Consider the following 16,750-nt stretch of genomic DNA (forward strand, 5'->3'; position numbering starts at 1 on the left):
ACAAGTATGGGAAGTAAATAAAGGAACTAAATGTATGGAAGCTTGTTTCTGGAGAAGAATTCAATAAAATACATAAAATAACAGGTCGACTTACTCTGTAAGTTTGTTTTGCGAAACAAACTATGGTACGTCAAAATGCTGAAATTAGTTAAATACTAATATATTGTATTTTTAATAAATTATTACATTTAATAAATTCTAATTATAATAAACTAGTCAAAGGCTGCCACAAAACGATTTAAAGTTTATTTGTTGTTGTTTTTTTATTTGACCGTTGTCTTATTTGAAGTATCACATTAATACTTCTGTTTCATGTATTGCCAGCTGTAACAAAGGATTTCATGAACTTAGCTATACATTTAATTGTTTCCTAACTGTGGACTTCTCTGTTTTCATTTAAAGTGATCTTACCACTAACATGTAAATTAGCTAGGTGAAAAAGAGCTTTCGTATTTCCACCCTAATATTATTATTTCTGTTTCCTTTGGAGAAATTGTTTCCATGTAATCTCCCGGCATAAATGGCGCTTCGGTCCTCTAACGCAGTGAATAAAACTCTGCCTGTAAAAGCAGAAGAAAACATATTTTCTCGCTCTGCAGTGATTCTGCTTTTCGTGCATGTCTATAATAATGTTTTAATTAATTATTTTTCTCCTTGTGGGCTCAGTGGTAAAAGCGGTGTGGGCGCAGCCGCGGAGGTTTTTGTCAGCATCAGCATCTTCTGCTGGATGCGGATAACCGGAAGATGGTGAATCAGAGAGGAAGCGTGGGGATTGTATTGTTACAGTTACAATCCCGAACCAGACCGCGTCCATTTTAAAAAAAATAATTTCTTTAAATGTTCAGTATTTTGCGGGTGAAACTCTGAGCCGCTTGGCTGCCATGTTCCCGTCTTGTTACTCCAAACCTGCGGACAGCGGCAGTAAGAGGAGCTCCATCGCTAAGCTGCTGCTCGGGGTGTTTGTGGTTTACATGCTCCACACCGCCTGGCTGTTGTACGGTTTCCTAAACACCAAATCCTGCGATGGAGGCAGAGGAGAGCACTGCATCACCTCCTATCTGGCAGCCAGACCCAGACTACAGGTTAGAGCTTGTCTTATTCCTGATGGCAAATCTCTGAGATCCAGATCCATAGGTTTGAAAAAAAAATCTGTCCATGTGCTGCTCAGCAAGAAGCCCTTATTGCTAAAGTGTACTGTCTACATGGTAGTTAGAGAAAAATATGATAAATTGTCATTTGGCATTTAGGTTTGTGTCGTTTTTGTGCACATCTACTTTAAAACTATGGCATTTTCATGCATTCTCTTCATGAAAATATTGATAGATCGTTTTGTTTGCAGGTGTTTACTTTGTGAAATCTGTAAAACAGACACACATTTGAAGCACAGTCAGGATTATCTCGTCGCTTTCATTTTGAAAGGAATCTCAAACTAAGATGGAAACCTTGTTTTAACATCTCGTCTTCTCCTTCATTCAGATGAGTGTTTTTACCTGTCTCGTGCCAGACAACAGCCCCCTCGAGCTCGCTGTAAAAATAGACCCGTTCGACCCTCACTCGAGATTTGAGAGGTGGGTTTGACATGTTGATAGCTGCACAGGAGCAGACCAACAATCTGAAAAATTATTTGTTTATTTTTTAACATAATGGTAGCAGCATCGCAGTTATTGCAACATAAATCTTTAGTCATATAAATATATAGTCATCAAAAGACTTTACCGACCACTGATCACAGTGACAGTCACAGTATGCTGCAAGTACTCAGTAATGATTAGCATATTTGATTGTTTATGAAGGCCTAAAACACGCAGTTTTTATTTTTTATGCCTATCTCTCTCTCCACAGAAAGGTGCATGTCTCTCTGCCAGGAGAGACTCGGGCTAATGGCACCCTCTTTGCAGTTGTTTATGTGCACAAGGCTGGCGTTTCACCTTTGGAGGACAGCAGAGAGGTCCACTATGCAGTCCAACTCACCACCTACATCACCCCCTCACGCACCGATGTCCAGAAAGACAAGGAGAAGGTACATCATCACTCAGGACTGCTTCATATTTCACCCAGCATGTTGCCTTTACATATATTCGATATAATGGGGCCTTTTTATGGGGCCCAGCTGCCTTGCACAGTGCATTATTTATTTATTTTTTTGGTTCCACCCAGAAGCCGAGATCTGAGAACCCTGTATCCCACTGGAGACCCCACCTGTCACTCACTGTCATGTCAGAGGACTTCACCTTCACAAAGGCTGGGCTTCCCAGTGACGTGCGCCGCTACATGAGAGTGTAAGTCAGATGAAGCTTTGGAGGTCAAAGCCAGGTGAGCTGTCAGCGTACTGCTGACTTCTGCTGTTTTGCTGCTGCAGTGGCACCGAAAGGCTGAGAGGAACAGATACTTCTGACAGAAAATCAAACACACTGGTGTTTTGTTGCAGGTGCTGTGTTATTATTCAAAGGGCGCAATACATATTGAAAAACATCTAGAAGAAAGTCCGCTTTAGATACAGTGTCTGGTGCAGTAAAAGTATCATCACAAGGGTACATAAATAAATAGCCCTTTGTCACTGCTCGCTAGCCAAACAATTCTTTAGTCTTTAGTAGATATTAATTTATATTAATTAAAGAAAAATAATGAAAATGGGGAAAAAAGTTCTCTTATCTGTAAAAGATGATCCTCTAGATCTGGATCACAAGTTACAAACAGCCACTGGTAGACTCTGTAATCTCTCAGCAGGCTGGAATTTAAAGGCAAAGTAAACCTGTTAGACCTCTCAGCTGCTACCATTAAGGTGCCTCAGGGTAAGGTGTTTAAGTGTATGGATGTGTACTGTAAACGTGTTCACAAATTTCCCGGGGTGAAAACAAGGATCACTTTGAATTAAAGAACCTTCCTGCTTTTCTCTGCAGCTCTCAGGAAGGCAGACAGATGATGTACCTCCCTCTGCTGATGGTTAATGAGCTCAACTTCAGAGTCAGAGACCTCATGGTATAGGAAGCTTTTTCTAGTAAACTTTAACAGACACTTGCTTATTTTGATTATTACTATTTTTTTTTTTTGGCTGATTTAAAATGAACACATATCCGTTTATCCATTCACCGACAGGAGATCAGCAGCGGCACCGTTCAGCTCCCTCTCACTGTGTCCTATGAGGGAATCTCTCTGAGAGGATTCAGGTTTTGGGTCCACCTACAGGACATGGTTTATTCCCTGCAGCAATTCGGTGAACTATTTATATAACAGACATATGATTTAAGGCATTATAATGATTCATTAATCTTAATTATATCATATTAATTATATGTGGTAGCTTTTATTTGTACTCAAATACAACCCAAATAATACCTCAGCTCATCAAAATGAGCTCATCCATTGCTTCTTTGTGTCTCCAGGCTTCACAGACGAAAACATCGATGAAATTAAAGAAGCTCTGGTGGGATCCAACCTCTACCTGTTAGTGCTGACTGCTTTCATCACAGCTTTGCAAGTAAGAGAGCATATTAACACGGACTTTGTGGAAGGAAATGTAATTTCTTTTCTAAATGCTTTATTTCCTTTTTTTCAACAGCTGATCTGTGAGTTTCTGGCTCTTAAAAATGACATCAGCTCATGGAGGAAAAAGAAGAGCATGGCGGGGATATCGAGGAAGACAGGTGACCATAATCATGTTAGGAAAAAAAAATATGCGTGGCATCGGTCAGCTCAGAAAATGTTAAATTCCTTTTTTCGTTTTCAGTTCTGTGGCGTAGTCTCGGTACTTTGCTGATTTTCCTCTATCTTCTGGAGGAGACCAGCCTGCTGGTGCTCCTTCCTGTCGGACTGGGAGCGTGTGTGGAGGTAGTTATTAGTATATCTGGTGTTGCTCAGACAAATTAGAGTCAAATAAAGATCAAAACAGAGAGTTATAAACCAGTAATCGCTTATCCCACCAGGTGTGGAAGGTGTTTACAGTATTTAAGATCCAGATACAGTGTAAAGGCAACAAGCTTCATGTGAGTATGGAGCACTTGCACATCTGTGTTCACAGCAGTGTGGAAGAATGCATCATACAAGTTGTGATCTCTAAGTGATCCGTCTTACTCTATAGGTTAATAAACTGGATGAAGAGGAGAGAAAGACAGTGGAGTACGACACACAGGTATCAGTCTGTTTGTTTTATGGCTCCTTTAATATTCTCCCTCGGGCTTTCTTTCATTTTTACATTTTCATCTTTGGCTTTTCCCTCGAGGCGTCCAGATACTTGTCCTACTTGGTGTATCCCCTGTGCATCAGTGGAGCCGTTTTCTCTCTGGCCTACTTACGCCAAAAGAGGTGAGCCAATCATCAAATTCATCTCGTCGCTACTTAATTTGTCATTATTAAAGCGGTGCCAGACTTCACATTTGTGCCAACCTCCTTTAAAAAGTCACCTTTTAAAGATTCTCGTCAGATCTGAATGTTTCTTACATTTTAGTCTTATCCATAGCTGCCTGACATCCACGTTGTCTATTTTTAAAACTCATCTTAAACGCATTCTTTCTCTTTGGCCTTTGACCCAACATTAGACATTGATCTTGTTCATTTTTTATTGTGTTATAGCTGTTTTTACCTTTCATAGTTTAGAGTGTATTTATCTATTTTTGTGTATAGGACTTTGTGTCTGATGTAGCTTTTTTAAAAAGAGCTTAATGAATAAAGTTGGTATGGATTGGTTATTATGTATACCCTGAAAAGCCTCTGATTATTTCATTGACAGTTACTATTCCTGGCTGATCAGCACTCTGGTGACTGGTGAGTTTTCTTGCATCCATTCTCAAAGATTATCTATAATAAGTACAGTACTTAATTCTTAATAATCTTTCTTTAAAACTAACCTTACTACTCCCTATGGGCTCATTTAAAAAACAAAACCAAAAAAAAAACAAGGCATCTTATTTCATTGTTATGCTGACGACTCACAGATTTGCCTACCACTGAAAAGTAAATCTGTGAGTCCTCTGAAGGGTTTACTAGATTGTTTGGAGGATGTTAAGGCATGGGTGGTTTTAAACTTTCTTAACTTAAATGAACAGAAAACAGAAGTCATTTTGTTTGGTCCTTGTGACCACTACGACTTGGGCCCTTTAGAAGTTTATTAAAAAAATAATCTTTGCGAGGAACGCAATCTAACGTTTGGTAAACAGATCAATGCTGTAATCAGGACCAGTTTCTTTCATCTCCGGCTACTTGCAAAAGTGAAGCCACTCCTCTGTTTTAGAGACTTTGAGAGAGCTATCCATGTCTTTATTCAGGTGTCAGTCTGTCATCAGTTAACCGACTGCAGCTGGTCCAAATCACTGCAGCACAGTCACTAAGGCTACGTTCACACTGCAGGCGAAAGTGCATCAAATCCGACTTTTTTGACCCTATGCGACCCATATCCGCTCATGCTATGACAGTGTGAACGGCACAAATCCGATATTTTCAAATCCAACCTGGGTCACTTTCGTATGTGGTACTGAATCCGATACATATCCGATGTTTTAGAAAGCGACTGCTGTTTGAACGGTCATGTCGCATTAAATCCGTCTTTTACGTCACTGACACAAGACAGACGCCAATTATCAGCGCCGGAGAAGACATCACGAACACTTCCTGGCCATCCAGTGTAGATGTCAGTGAAACTGTTGGGAAGACAAAGTTGGAGAAACATGAACATTTTATTTGTACTGTATAATCTGCAGATTCTGACAGAAATCTGCAACTATCCTTTGAAGCACCGCTCCTCTAAAACAGCAATAAGGATAATAATTAGGCCATATATAAATAACAAAATAACTTTATAACTTAAAGCAAAATTGGGAAACGTAAAGTCCGAAACAAGCCTTTATATTAAGGGCCATCAGTCAAACAATATTGTTTGCTCTGGGTCTAAACAGAGCGCGTTGTGTGTGACGTCTTCTTTTGTGCATGCGGGCCGCTTTGAGCGTTCACACTAGAGCGCGTTTGCTGTCGCATTTTATTTGTAGTGTGAACGAGCAGACAAAAAAATCGGATTTGATCAAAAAAATCGGAATTGAGCATTAAGACCTGCAGTTGCAGGACTACTTATCTCTCATACTAGCATCCTCACACTAGCTGCCAGTTAGTTTTGGAATTTATTTTATTATTTGTTTTTAAGGCGGTTAGCACCCTCATACCTTTCTCATCTTTTGAATTGGCACACTCCTGCAAGATCACTGAGGTCTGCTGATCAAATGATCCTAGCTGTCCATTAAAAGCACAGAGGAGACCGGGCCTTTGCTGTGACTGCTCCTAAACTGCGGAACAAACTGCCGCTTCACATCAGGACCTCTCCAACATTAGACACTTTCAAAACCCATCTGAAAACCCACTTTTATTCCTTAGCTTTAAATCAGCTGAGTTTGCACCACTTTTATTTGTCATATCTCCTCATTTTATTCTCCGCTTCTTAAATTTTATCATCTCTTCCTATGTTTTTATCTCTTTTGATTATCTTACATTTACAGAACCTTGGTCAAGAGTTGTTTTAAATGTGCTATATAGATACATTTGACTTTGAGTTTTACTATTATTTACTTTTGTATTTATAATACCTGCCTCCTCGCCTCAGGAGTGTACGCCTTTGGCTTCCTGTCTATGGCCCCTCAGCTCTACATTAACCACAAGGTTTGTGTGGCAGCTAAACAGCAACACTTCAGAAATATTTTCTTTGGCTAAAATTTCTACGTTAAAAATGAAAACAAACCAAACCTCCTCCCCCTCCCTTGTTTGTTCACTTTCTACTGTGGGACAGCTGAAGTCTGTGAGTCACCTGCAGGGGACAGTGTTGATGTACAGGGTGAGTATTTCTTGAGCTCATTCACAAGCAGCATCAGCAGGTTTCCTTTGTGCTGCGTTTGGTGTTAAAGCGATTGAGTTCGGTCAGCTATCCTCTCTCGTCTCCAACAGGGAGTCAACACGCTGATTTCAGATCTGTGCTCCTGTGCCTCCTTTTTTTCCTCCTCTGGATCCTTCTCTTCCTCGCATCAACTTTCCTGCTTCAGAGATGAGCTTCTCTTCTTTCTCTACCTCTACCAGCGAAGGTACGATGACCCAAAAATAATACCACGGTCCCAAACACACATGGAGCAAAAACACTCACTGGCCTCTTTATTAGTTACACTTTGCTATTAAGTTGTTTTACCCTCTTTTTCCTTCAGAACTGTCTAAATTCTTTATGGCACAAATTCATTAAGTGCTGGGAACATTAATGTGATATTTCAGTCAATATTGATATGATAGCACCACAGATTTGCTGCAGATATGTCGGCTGCACATCCTTGATGTGAATCTCCCATTCCACCACAACCCAGTATATATATATTGAGTATATTGTAGGTACTCCAGTACAGCTGCTTTGCTGATTGTATGTCAGAAATACAGATAATCAACACGACATTCAAATACTACAACAATATGCATACTTATATTCAAGATAATCCCAGTGACTTTAAGTTGTATTATTTTCAAGTACAAGCCATATTCTGACATTTTAGACACTCTTGAGCCTTTCTTCTTTTCTGTTTGTGTAAATCCATACTCACAAATCAATTTGTATTTCCAACATAACAGCAGTACTCTCTTGCTTTTGTCTCACTCATGTCTGCACCAGCCGTTTCGCCTCCAAACCCAGAAAACGAGAGCCCGTCCCTCACACCAAGAAAGTGAAGACTCAGTGAGGAGAGGACAAGCTCATCTTTTCAGAACTCAAAAGATCAGCTCAAAAAAAACAAAACAGAAGTGAACTAATGAGCCTTGGGGATGTAAAACAGAGACACAGGCAGGACACATGCCCACATGTGTGCCACAGCAGCTCCTGACCGATTCAGACTCTGCACTGCTGCATATTCGCGGCGCTGCTGCTGCTTTTTGCTTGGCATTGATGAAGCTTCCCCTTGACTGCTGCTTTGACTCGGCTCCTTCATCTATCAACATCTCTGCTGTACATTTTATGCTGGGTGACCTTTCACAAATGATTTCTGCAGCATCACATCAGCGCTTGTAACGTGGATTTATCTGCCGGATCCTTCTCTTTATACAAACACGAGGGAGCTGGAGTGTTTGGGTACGCTGCGAAGGATTAATCCTTCAACTCGGTGATTCAACAATTAGTCTTTCTGTCACTGAGCTTCACATGATTCACAGTTCAGAAGAATCCTTATGCATCTTGCAGGGACACATTGTCCCACATCAGCTCAATTTTAATCTCAAACAGGTTATTTTAGCCTTTTATCTCTCCTCATTAAAAGCCAACTTTCTGCAGAATGCAGTGCCTGTTAACCCCGCCTCATATGCCATCGGAGAAAGTCCCTGCCAGCTGGGCTGCTAGGAGGCACCAATTCTGGAAACATATTAATCAGACTACATAATGCAGCTTCAATCACAATATGGAAACAATGGGGTAAAATACAGAGAACTGGATCATTTAAACTGCTACACGGTGAGATGTGGACTTCTTTTTGCACATTTTTCCATAAACTAAACATTATTTTCCTTATCAACACACAATCTATCTTTATAACAACGATGAGAAGAATCGATCTGCAATGTTTGGCTATTTTTTATTTGAAGCATGATGCTGTGTTTTAGCCACACCCTGGATGCTGATTGGTCTGTGTTAGAGGTCAAGTCCAATACATCATAGGGCACTCTAAGTCACCTCCAGTGATGCTTCTTTTGTTCATCTTAAATGGCATGAGATAAAGTCTTCCTATTCACTATCAAGTTGTACATGCCGAGTTAGTTTTCCTGTCAGTTTACTGCAAACCGATTTGAAAAAGACTCTTTGCCAAATTAGCACATAAAAAGAAATATAAAAGCATACAGCACATCTGCTTCATTAAAAGACGTCTATTCCTTCTCACACGACACTGTCAGTCCATCTGAAGCTTTTTACTGTGCTCGCAGGCCCGCTGCATTAAACTCAGTGCTGATTTCTGACTGAACTGCTCGAACACAAACATTTACTTCAAAATTGCTGTTTTTTATGTTTTAGTAATGCACTCTGCCTGTTCATTGTTTTGTTTTGTTTCAAATAAACTGGAATTGTAAATGTAAATTGACTGATTAAGCCCTTTAATCGCCACTATCAATGTTACACATACATGCAGTAAAATAGGACCCCTTTCGACCGTACTTACATTGCACAAACATGACGTTGGTAAGACAGGTCAGAGTGAGGAAGGATGGTAAGAAAAACAATGAAATACACACTATATGAGGGAAGAGGAGGGGAAAAAAGAACTCCACCCACACTGAGCTCCTAATGGGAGAGCAGTTTGAGAACAGGAAAAAAAAAACACTCAGCACAATGAACCACATGAATCTTCACACCTTACATTATGAAAAACAAAACACGGGACTGTATATCTGTGTCTGAGTACATGTTGAGTTGTCTTAAACTATAGTTCTCCAGCCCTTCTGAAGCTCTTCACTGCTTTTTTACTCGCCTTCAGTCCAGTCCTTGTTCCTGACCATTTTCAAGCCACTCAACACACGATTATGAACACAGAAAGGTACCATCAGATTTTGATCCACTATGTAATACCATCTGGAAACCATCTGATTGGCAACATCTTCATTGTTCGTCATGATGATGATTCCAAACACACTGTTAATGCAGTAAAAACATACCTGATAGAAAAACCCACAGTGAAACACCCGAACTGCAACATCATTGAAGCAGCGTGGAATCATTTTGACAGAGAATAGAACAAAAGGCAGCCAACAGCCAAAGAAGAGCTCTGTAGGTCCTATATTATGTTTCATCGTTATACCTATTAAATGTAAAGAAATCATAGCAGTACTGCATATTTTTAGCTTTATTAAATAAAATCCACAGGAATACTAGTGTACTGTTTTTCCTTAGTGGTAAGAACTCATATGTTTATAGATTAAACTTTGAAAGAGCAGGATTTAGAAGAAAGCCAAAAAATTGTGGGTAATGTATTCTGAACGATGCACTGTTTCTAAAATTGTGGTTTCAATGTAACCACACCTTCACTCATTAACTTATTAGGAGCTTATATTTACATTAGGTTGTTTCAACCGTTTCTCCTTTTCTATAGTTTGATAGAGGTGATTGTTCGAGAGAAATGAGAGTTTCCTCTTGGTGAAGGAAAAAAAGCCAACAAATCCTCAGACTGTACTTAAATTATGCCTCAGCCAGCAGAGACAAAGTTTCACTGCCTGACGTTAAGTTGGTGTCTGTGATTAACAAGAGAAAGATAAAGAAGATAAACAGAGCAAGTATCTGTGAAACCAGCAAAAACACCAACCCTAACCCACATAGCAACAAACAGTAACTTTTATTAAATGCTTCCTGTTTCATGTAATGATGGTGTTAATGTGGGTGGAACAGTTTCACCACACACACACACTTTTTGGCACGACAGCTTTAACTGCAGACTGCAAACATTCCGGTCGGGAACAGTTCAACACCAGTTAGGAAGATGCTGCTTGTGCTTGGGATCTTCTTCCTGCTCTTTTCTCCAGGTACGTAATAAACATCTGACTGCTCGAACTGTAGGTCAAAGGTCATGGGAAAAAAAAAATTTTTTTTCAAAGTCAGGGTGATAGTTCAGTAAATCTGAAAAATACATATACATATATACTGAAATTGCCAGAATGACAAATAACTTACGAGCGTGCAGTGATGAGTTTCAAGCCTTCTCCTAATGAAAAACAAGTATCTCACGCTGTCGTTTCCAGACGTCTGTTTTTTCTCCGTCGACAATGTCACCTTTACCCAGAAATAAGAGAGGTTTGTAATCAGGTTGGCCGGCTGTGTTGCTGAAGGACATGTGGTAAATATCAGTGTTAGTCTCCGCTGATTTATCTTGATTAATAATTCACTAGTTTCAGACGTTTAACTCTAATGCCCTTCACCATTTCATTCCCACAGCAGGTTTATGGATTAACACCAGAACCGTACTCAACTGCCCTTCACAGTAACGCCTGATTGACAGAAACATTACTAGTCCTCAAACCAGTAGAAAAAGAAATCTGCCTTTCAATCAAGTTTCAGTTTTTGTTGTTCCTCACATCTGCAGCGCTGCCACTGAAGTGCTACGTGTGCAGCTCATCGGCAACCAATGAAGAATGCAACCAGAGTACCCAGGAGTGTAAAACACCTCTCAACACATGCATGACTGTCGTCGACACTTTCGGTAATTTATCTCACAACATCAACCTGCAATCAAGAAACCTGACAGAGGTTTAGTAGCACGTATAAATGAATCTAAACATTCTTCTAAAGTTCCTTTGTGCAGTAGGATTTTTATGAAGGGCACTTACTTATTAAACTCAGCTCTTGGTCAGTCTCAGTGTAGAAACTATAATCCCTGCTGTTTGTCTGTGTGCTGCTCAGATACAGCGACAGCCATAACAAAGCAGTGTGCCAGCCAGGCCACGTGCAGAGGAGCTGCCTCCACCGCCTCAGTCGACTCCAACGGAAACGGGAACGCCGTCAGCTGCTGCAGCAGCTATGACTTGTGTAACTTCAGCAAAGCCGACTCCATCAACAGAAACAACAAACTGCTGCTCCTGACTGTCGGTGTGGGATTTCTGCTGTCACGCTGAGCTCAGTGGGATGCGCAAACGGTACAAACTGCACCGCTGCCGTCTCCGCACTACCTGCAATCTTATGCATCTTGTAAATACTGTTTATATTTGAGGCTGTTTAACAAAAAGCTTTTAAAATATCACTGTGTACTCCACATGCACAATTAGATATCGTAGGATTTATAATACTGACAGACAGGGCTAGTTGTTACACGTTAAAGGGTTCAAAAATTGACTTTAGCTTTTAATTCCACAAAAGGTAAAGGCAGTAAGCTTATATTAGCTTAATCTGACAGAAATCTGTGGATTTCTGGTTTTCCTGGATATTTGATCGTCAAAAATGTCTATTATGCTCAAGAAACGACGGCCCAGTTAAAAAAATGAATGAATATAGACATTAGTTGCTTAAAATGTTTATGATTTTCCTTAGTTTACTGTAGTTTCATTTTAATTGAGAGAGAGAGACAGAACAAGAAAATAAATATATTGATTTGCATGTCAGTGAGTGAAAGTATTTGATCCTAAAACATGACTTAGTACTTGATGGAGAAACCCATGTTGGCTGCACAGTGGTAAGATGTTTCTTGTAGTTGGTCACCAGGTTTGGACACATCTCAGGAGGGATTTTGGTCAGGCGGATGCCTGAGAGCTCATTTTGGTTTCATCTGACCAAAGCTTTTTCTCCCAGGGCTTCTCTGAATCATGTAGATGTTCACTGGTTGGTACATGCACCTTCCAGAGCAGGGATCTTTCAGGTGCTGTAAGATTTCAGCCATTTCCACCATCATATCTCCACTGAAACTTCAGCAGCCCATCCTTAACACTAAAATCCATGCTTGTGCAAGCAACAGCATTGTTGTACAACAGGTTATTATTGTTATATACAGTGCAATGTGTCCTTTCTTATTGTGAGAAAGTCTAATTCTCTTCTTTATGATTTTCTGAATGCTCTTTAAAAACATCTACGCCAACATTAACTTGAAATTATAAATATTAATCCTAAAAGGCACTTTAAATAAATCCCAATCAACTACAAAGTGGACAGACTTATTTCATTTCATAATTATTTTTATTCCATTGTTTTTTTTGTTTCCTCCTATTTGACAAGATGGCTTAATTAGCCCAGAAGACAAAATAAATACCAGTGTTTACTAGTACGAGTTCTGTACAATTCACCAGTGATACACACCAGTATAGCTTACAATATACCAACATGAGCAGATTTACGCAACAACAAGGAAATAAAATAGATTGTTTCATTTGGGGTCTTTTTCTCCTCCGTTTTACATTTATTTTATCCCTATAACACCCAGATTGATCGATCTGATAGTTTCGTTGCTGGCTAAACATGGAAATCACATCTGGATAAAACGGGTTTAAAAATAATAATAATAATAATAAAAAACAAACAAACAAGAAACAAAAAAGGAAACAACTTAGGATGTGTTATTTTGGTGCTGTGCAAATATGCTCTTCTTTATACCAGTATATCATGCTATACCAGTACAGTCACCAGTATATTTCATATAGCAGTATGTGACACTCCACATGGGGTCAGTATTAACAAAGACAAATGTGATTTTCAGTTCAGTGTTTTGTGTCTGAGAAACAAGTTCCAGTCATGTGGCTCCACATTTCATGTGTTTGGTTCCATGGGGACTATTATTAAGTCAGGGAGGGGGGGAATTTTTAAAGTGTTACACCTGACAAGAGAATTGGAGTCATAAATGTGATATGAGGTTTGTTCAGGTCCCCGGGAAATATACTTTAAGTGTCACTAGTGGGTGATCGGACAGTTAATGTAATCTTATATTATGAACGTACGATTCATATTGGGACTATATGTGAGGAGACAAAAAAAGGAAAAGGAGACACGAACCTCACAAAATTAGCGACCACTGAGACGTGTCACTGTCTTCTTCCTCGTGAACCAATCGGAAGCATCCTGCCACTCACGCTGAACACATTTTTTCCAATTCTTTTTTTTTTTTTTTTACACAGCAGTCAATTGCTGGGGTTGAAAGTTCAACATTTTTCAGTATAGAGGACGAAGATTCCTCAAAACAACACAAAAAACATGGAGCTGATCGATAAAAAGAGCAGACTGAACTGAGTGCGAGTAGGGGAGGTTTCTGTCTGCGGTGATTACCCGCACAGAGCTGGACTCTTCACATTTGGAGTCTTTAAAAGTGGCTCAGAGAGGAGCTGAGGAAGACTGTGGGAGTAGGGGAGCAGTAAGGGTGAAGGAAAGGAAAAGTGAGTGAAATAGAGAGAAGAGGGGAAGAGAGTGTTTTCTTTCCTCAGGCAGTAGAGTGTTACTAGACTGTCCTCGAGGCGTATTCTGCTTTTTTACGTTCCTGCCTCTGTTTCCTCCTCTGCAATTTGAGTCTATAAATAAAACATGGTGAGATGGAGGAAACAGAGAAAGAGAGATGGTAGGAGGCATGACGAGTCGGAGAAGACCAAACCGAGACTGTTGTTACTGTACCACCCCAGGCACCAAAAAAACAAAACATAACAAACATGTGATGTGTATGGCGATGTAGAGATATTTGATTGGAGAAAGGAGCTCCCATTCAGGAATCGGAACGTCAGCAAACGGGGGCGGCCGACGTCTAAGATCCCACAGTGAAGTTTCATGCAGATATGTTGCAGATCGGGTTGCAATCCGCCCGATCTCACCAGCTTTCATGATAGCGTTTCTGTCGGAAGTTTTGAATCCATTTAAAACTCTAACCTGCAGAATCTGGCTCATCCCAAATCCAGATTTACAGCTTAAAAAAAAAAAAAAAAAAAAAAATCACGAGTAGATTTCTTTCTTCCTCCTCTCGTCACTGTATTCCACTCTGAAGAGAGCGAAGCTGCCAAGTCCCTGATTCAGGAAGTGTTTCTGCGCTGTTCTCGTATACAGAAAGTCACAGTGGTGGAGATTTTAATCCCAGTTGAACTAATTACCTCGGCTATAGCGGGATTAAAAAATTCTAACGATTCATCGCGGACCATTATCAGATTATCAGAGCCACTGCTCTCGCCGTTGATTTGTAAAGCAGCCCCCTCCGTCAACACATCAGGACTGACGTCTGGAACCCAGGAGTCTTTAGAAGTCACGATGATGCCACCCTCTCCTGTTGGTCAGCTCGGACGACATGGGGCTAGTGTGGGCGGGACTGGGCCATCATCTTGAGCCGGGATTGGTCGATAACATCCAGCAAGTTCTTGGCATCAACAGCAAGAGCATGAGCCGCCGTCAACATCTGCTTCTTGTAGTCCTGCTGGAGGCTTGGAGCATCAATACAGAATATATGCAAGATCAGAGTTTTAATAGTTAGTGCAGTATTAATGATCATATGTGCAGACGTGACAGCATCAAGAACGTGAGCATGACACACACTCTCACTGGCCACTTTATCAGGCACATCTGTTCAACCTACTTGTTAGTGCAAATATCTAATCATCCAATCACATGACAGAAACTCAGTGCACTTAGGCTCATTAGTACCAACTAGAGATGGCACGATACCACTTTTTATGTCCGATACCGATACCGATATCATAAATTTGGATATCTGCCGATACCGATATGAATCCGATATAATGTTTTTTAATCAACAAAACTGTTTTTTAAATATCTTGCTGCATTTTGTATAAGTTCATACTCAAGTTTAAAACAACAACTACACTAAAGCTATTCTGTTATACCTGTATGCAAAAAAAATATTTCATAGTTCAGCAATACTGATCAATCTAATAAACTTAAACCTACACCATCCTCCCTATTCTGGTATTTTAAAGAGTACTTAGCATAAATATTAAGCAACCTAACTAATAGGGTTCCAACTCCCAGCAACAACAAAAATAAATAAATAAAAAATAGGGAACCACCCCTCACGCTCCACCTCATGATGCTTAATCGACGTAATCAACCTTAATTTGATGCAGTGTGAAAAAAAATGCACAGAAATCAATTCTTTTTCAAGAAATATTAAATAGATTCAACATCTTTCTTCAACAAAATTGCAGACTGCACAGATGATACCTTCCCAAAGGAAAAAGTACTATAGCTTACTAGGGTATATTAGACTTAACAGTTACCATATGCAGTAATGGACTTCTATATATTTTACATCAGATTAAAACTTTGGGTGTAAGATTCAGATAAATATTAAATAATTAAAAGCGAGACATTTTAAATGAGAATAAGAAAGAAAAGTATGTCTTTGTGCCCCCTTTTCCCTGTTAATGCCCTATCGGCCCCCCTGGCTAAACTTTGCTAGATCCGCCCCTGCACAGTTACCAGCGTCAGCTACGTAGAAAAAGATCCTCAAGTAGAAAGTAATATTAAATAAATTCTAACAACAGCTGATCAAGCTTAAACGTGCTGCTGTTGTTCAGCCGCTGGTTTCCTCTTTCTGGTGCAAAGTGGGCCAAAAGCAAACTAGAGACACGGACTTGCGACAGAAAAGCCGATCAGCTGATCATTTAAGCAGTTTCACGATTGAAGTAGCAGCCGGAGAGCGAGAGGCAGTCGCTAGTTAAGCTTAACGCAGGAATGTTTTACAAACATTCAGAGATGGACTTACACACTTGCTTTACTTCTCTCGGGATAACTTTGTCGGAGATGAAATGCCGGGTTGCTAGCGAAGCTCCAAATGCTATCCAGACCACCGACAGGTCCCGCATGCCACAGCCGCTCTATCACGTGATGCATACTGCTCCGACGTGCTAACGTTCTGAGGTGAGTTATGGCGTGTTGCAAGTTTTGTGAGGTGCTTTCGTGATATTTAATGGATCGGATTACATTTTTTATTTTTCTCCGATATCCGATCCAGTAATTTAGGTCAGTATCGGACAGATACCGATACGTAATATCGGATCGGTCCATCTCTAGTACCAACTGAGCATTTTTTAAATGGCATAGCCCACCTAAGTGGCAGCATAATGCACCAAGTCACAAAGCTCAGATCCAGTTTGAGATGACTTCACTGTACTCAAATGACGTTCACAATCACAGTCTTAGTCCACTTTTGTAATGTGGTAGAAAAGCAGATTCACATCATGGATGCACAGCTGACAAACCTGCAGCAGCTGTGTAATGCTGTCATGTCACTAAAGACCAAAACCTCTGAGCAATGTTTCCAGAATTAAGGTAGGTAAGGTTTACCTAACAAAGTGATGC

General features: G+C 40.1%; 3 protein-coding genes and 1 long non-coding RNA gene across 15 annotated transcripts in view; 2 read left to right on the forward strand and 2 right to left on the reverse strand.

Moving 5' to 3' along the window:
• The first annotated feature begins 664 nt into the window (after positions 1-664).
• Positions 665-9,070, forward strand: LOC113031825 (lipid scramblase CLPTM1L-like). 3 transcript variants are annotated; one of them, XM_026184279.2, is made up of 17 exons: positions 665-1,082; positions 1,477-1,568; positions 1,843-2,020; positions 2,161-2,279; positions 2,901-2,979; positions 3,097-3,214; positions 3,384-3,478; positions 3,560-3,644; positions 3,728-3,828; positions 3,924-3,983; positions 4,079-4,129; positions 4,220-4,302; positions 4,727-4,761; positions 6,584-6,639; positions 6,767-6,811; positions 6,922-7,055; positions 7,625-9,070. In XM_026184279.2, the coding sequence occupies exons 1-17, from the start codon at positions 882-884 to the stop codon at positions 7,689-7,691; spliced, it is 1,599 nt and encodes a 532-aa protein (XP_026040064.1). In that variant the 5' UTR covers positions 665-881; the 3' UTR covers positions 7,692-9,070. The 3 variants fall into 3 exon arrangements, with proteins under 3 accessions (XP_026040064.1, XP_026040063.1, XP_026040065.1); XM_026184278.2 differs by having other exon boundaries at positions 666-1,082; positions 2,158-2,279; XM_026184280.2 differs by lacking the exon at positions 1,477-1,568 and having other exon boundaries at positions 666-1,082; positions 2,158-2,279.
• LOC113031830 (uncharacterized) lies at positions 7,097-11,388 on the reverse strand. The gene is made up of 2 exons (XR_013912031.1): positions 10,655-11,388; positions 7,097-10,534 (listed from the first exon to the last, which is right to left on the reverse strand). It is a non-coding gene; the product is annotated as an uncharacterized LOC113031830 (long non-coding RNA).
• Positions 10,360-12,983, forward strand: LOC113031829 (uncharacterized). Its single transcript, XM_026184284.2, has 3 exons — positions 10,360-10,506; positions 11,064-11,180; positions 11,381-12,983. Exons 1-3 carry the CDS (start codon positions 10,464-10,466, stop codon positions 11,590-11,592), a joined length of 372 nt encoding a protein of 123 aa, XP_026040069.1. The 5' UTR covers positions 10,360-10,463; the 3' UTR covers positions 11,593-12,983.
• LOC113031822 (focal adhesion kinase 1) overlaps positions 12,625-16,750 on the reverse strand; it is a 63,765-nt gene continuing 59,639 nt past the window's right edge. For all 10 annotated transcript variants that reach the window (XM_080307785.1, XM_080307784.1, XM_080307782.1 and 7 more), the window contains one exon: positions 12,625-14,853. In XM_080307785.1, the coding sequence (XP_080163911.1) occupies positions 14,727-14,853 (127 nt within the window). In that variant the 3' untranslated portion in view covers positions 12,625-14,726. The remainder of the gene's footprint in view (positions 14,854-16,750) is intronic.

The sequence above is a fragment of the Astatotilapia calliptera genome, chromosome 11, assembly GCF_964374335.1.
Source record: "Astatotilapia calliptera chromosome 11, fAstCal68.1, whole genome shotgun sequence".
NCBI lineage: Eukaryota > Metazoa > Chordata > Actinopteri > Cichliformes > Cichlidae > Astatotilapia > Astatotilapia calliptera.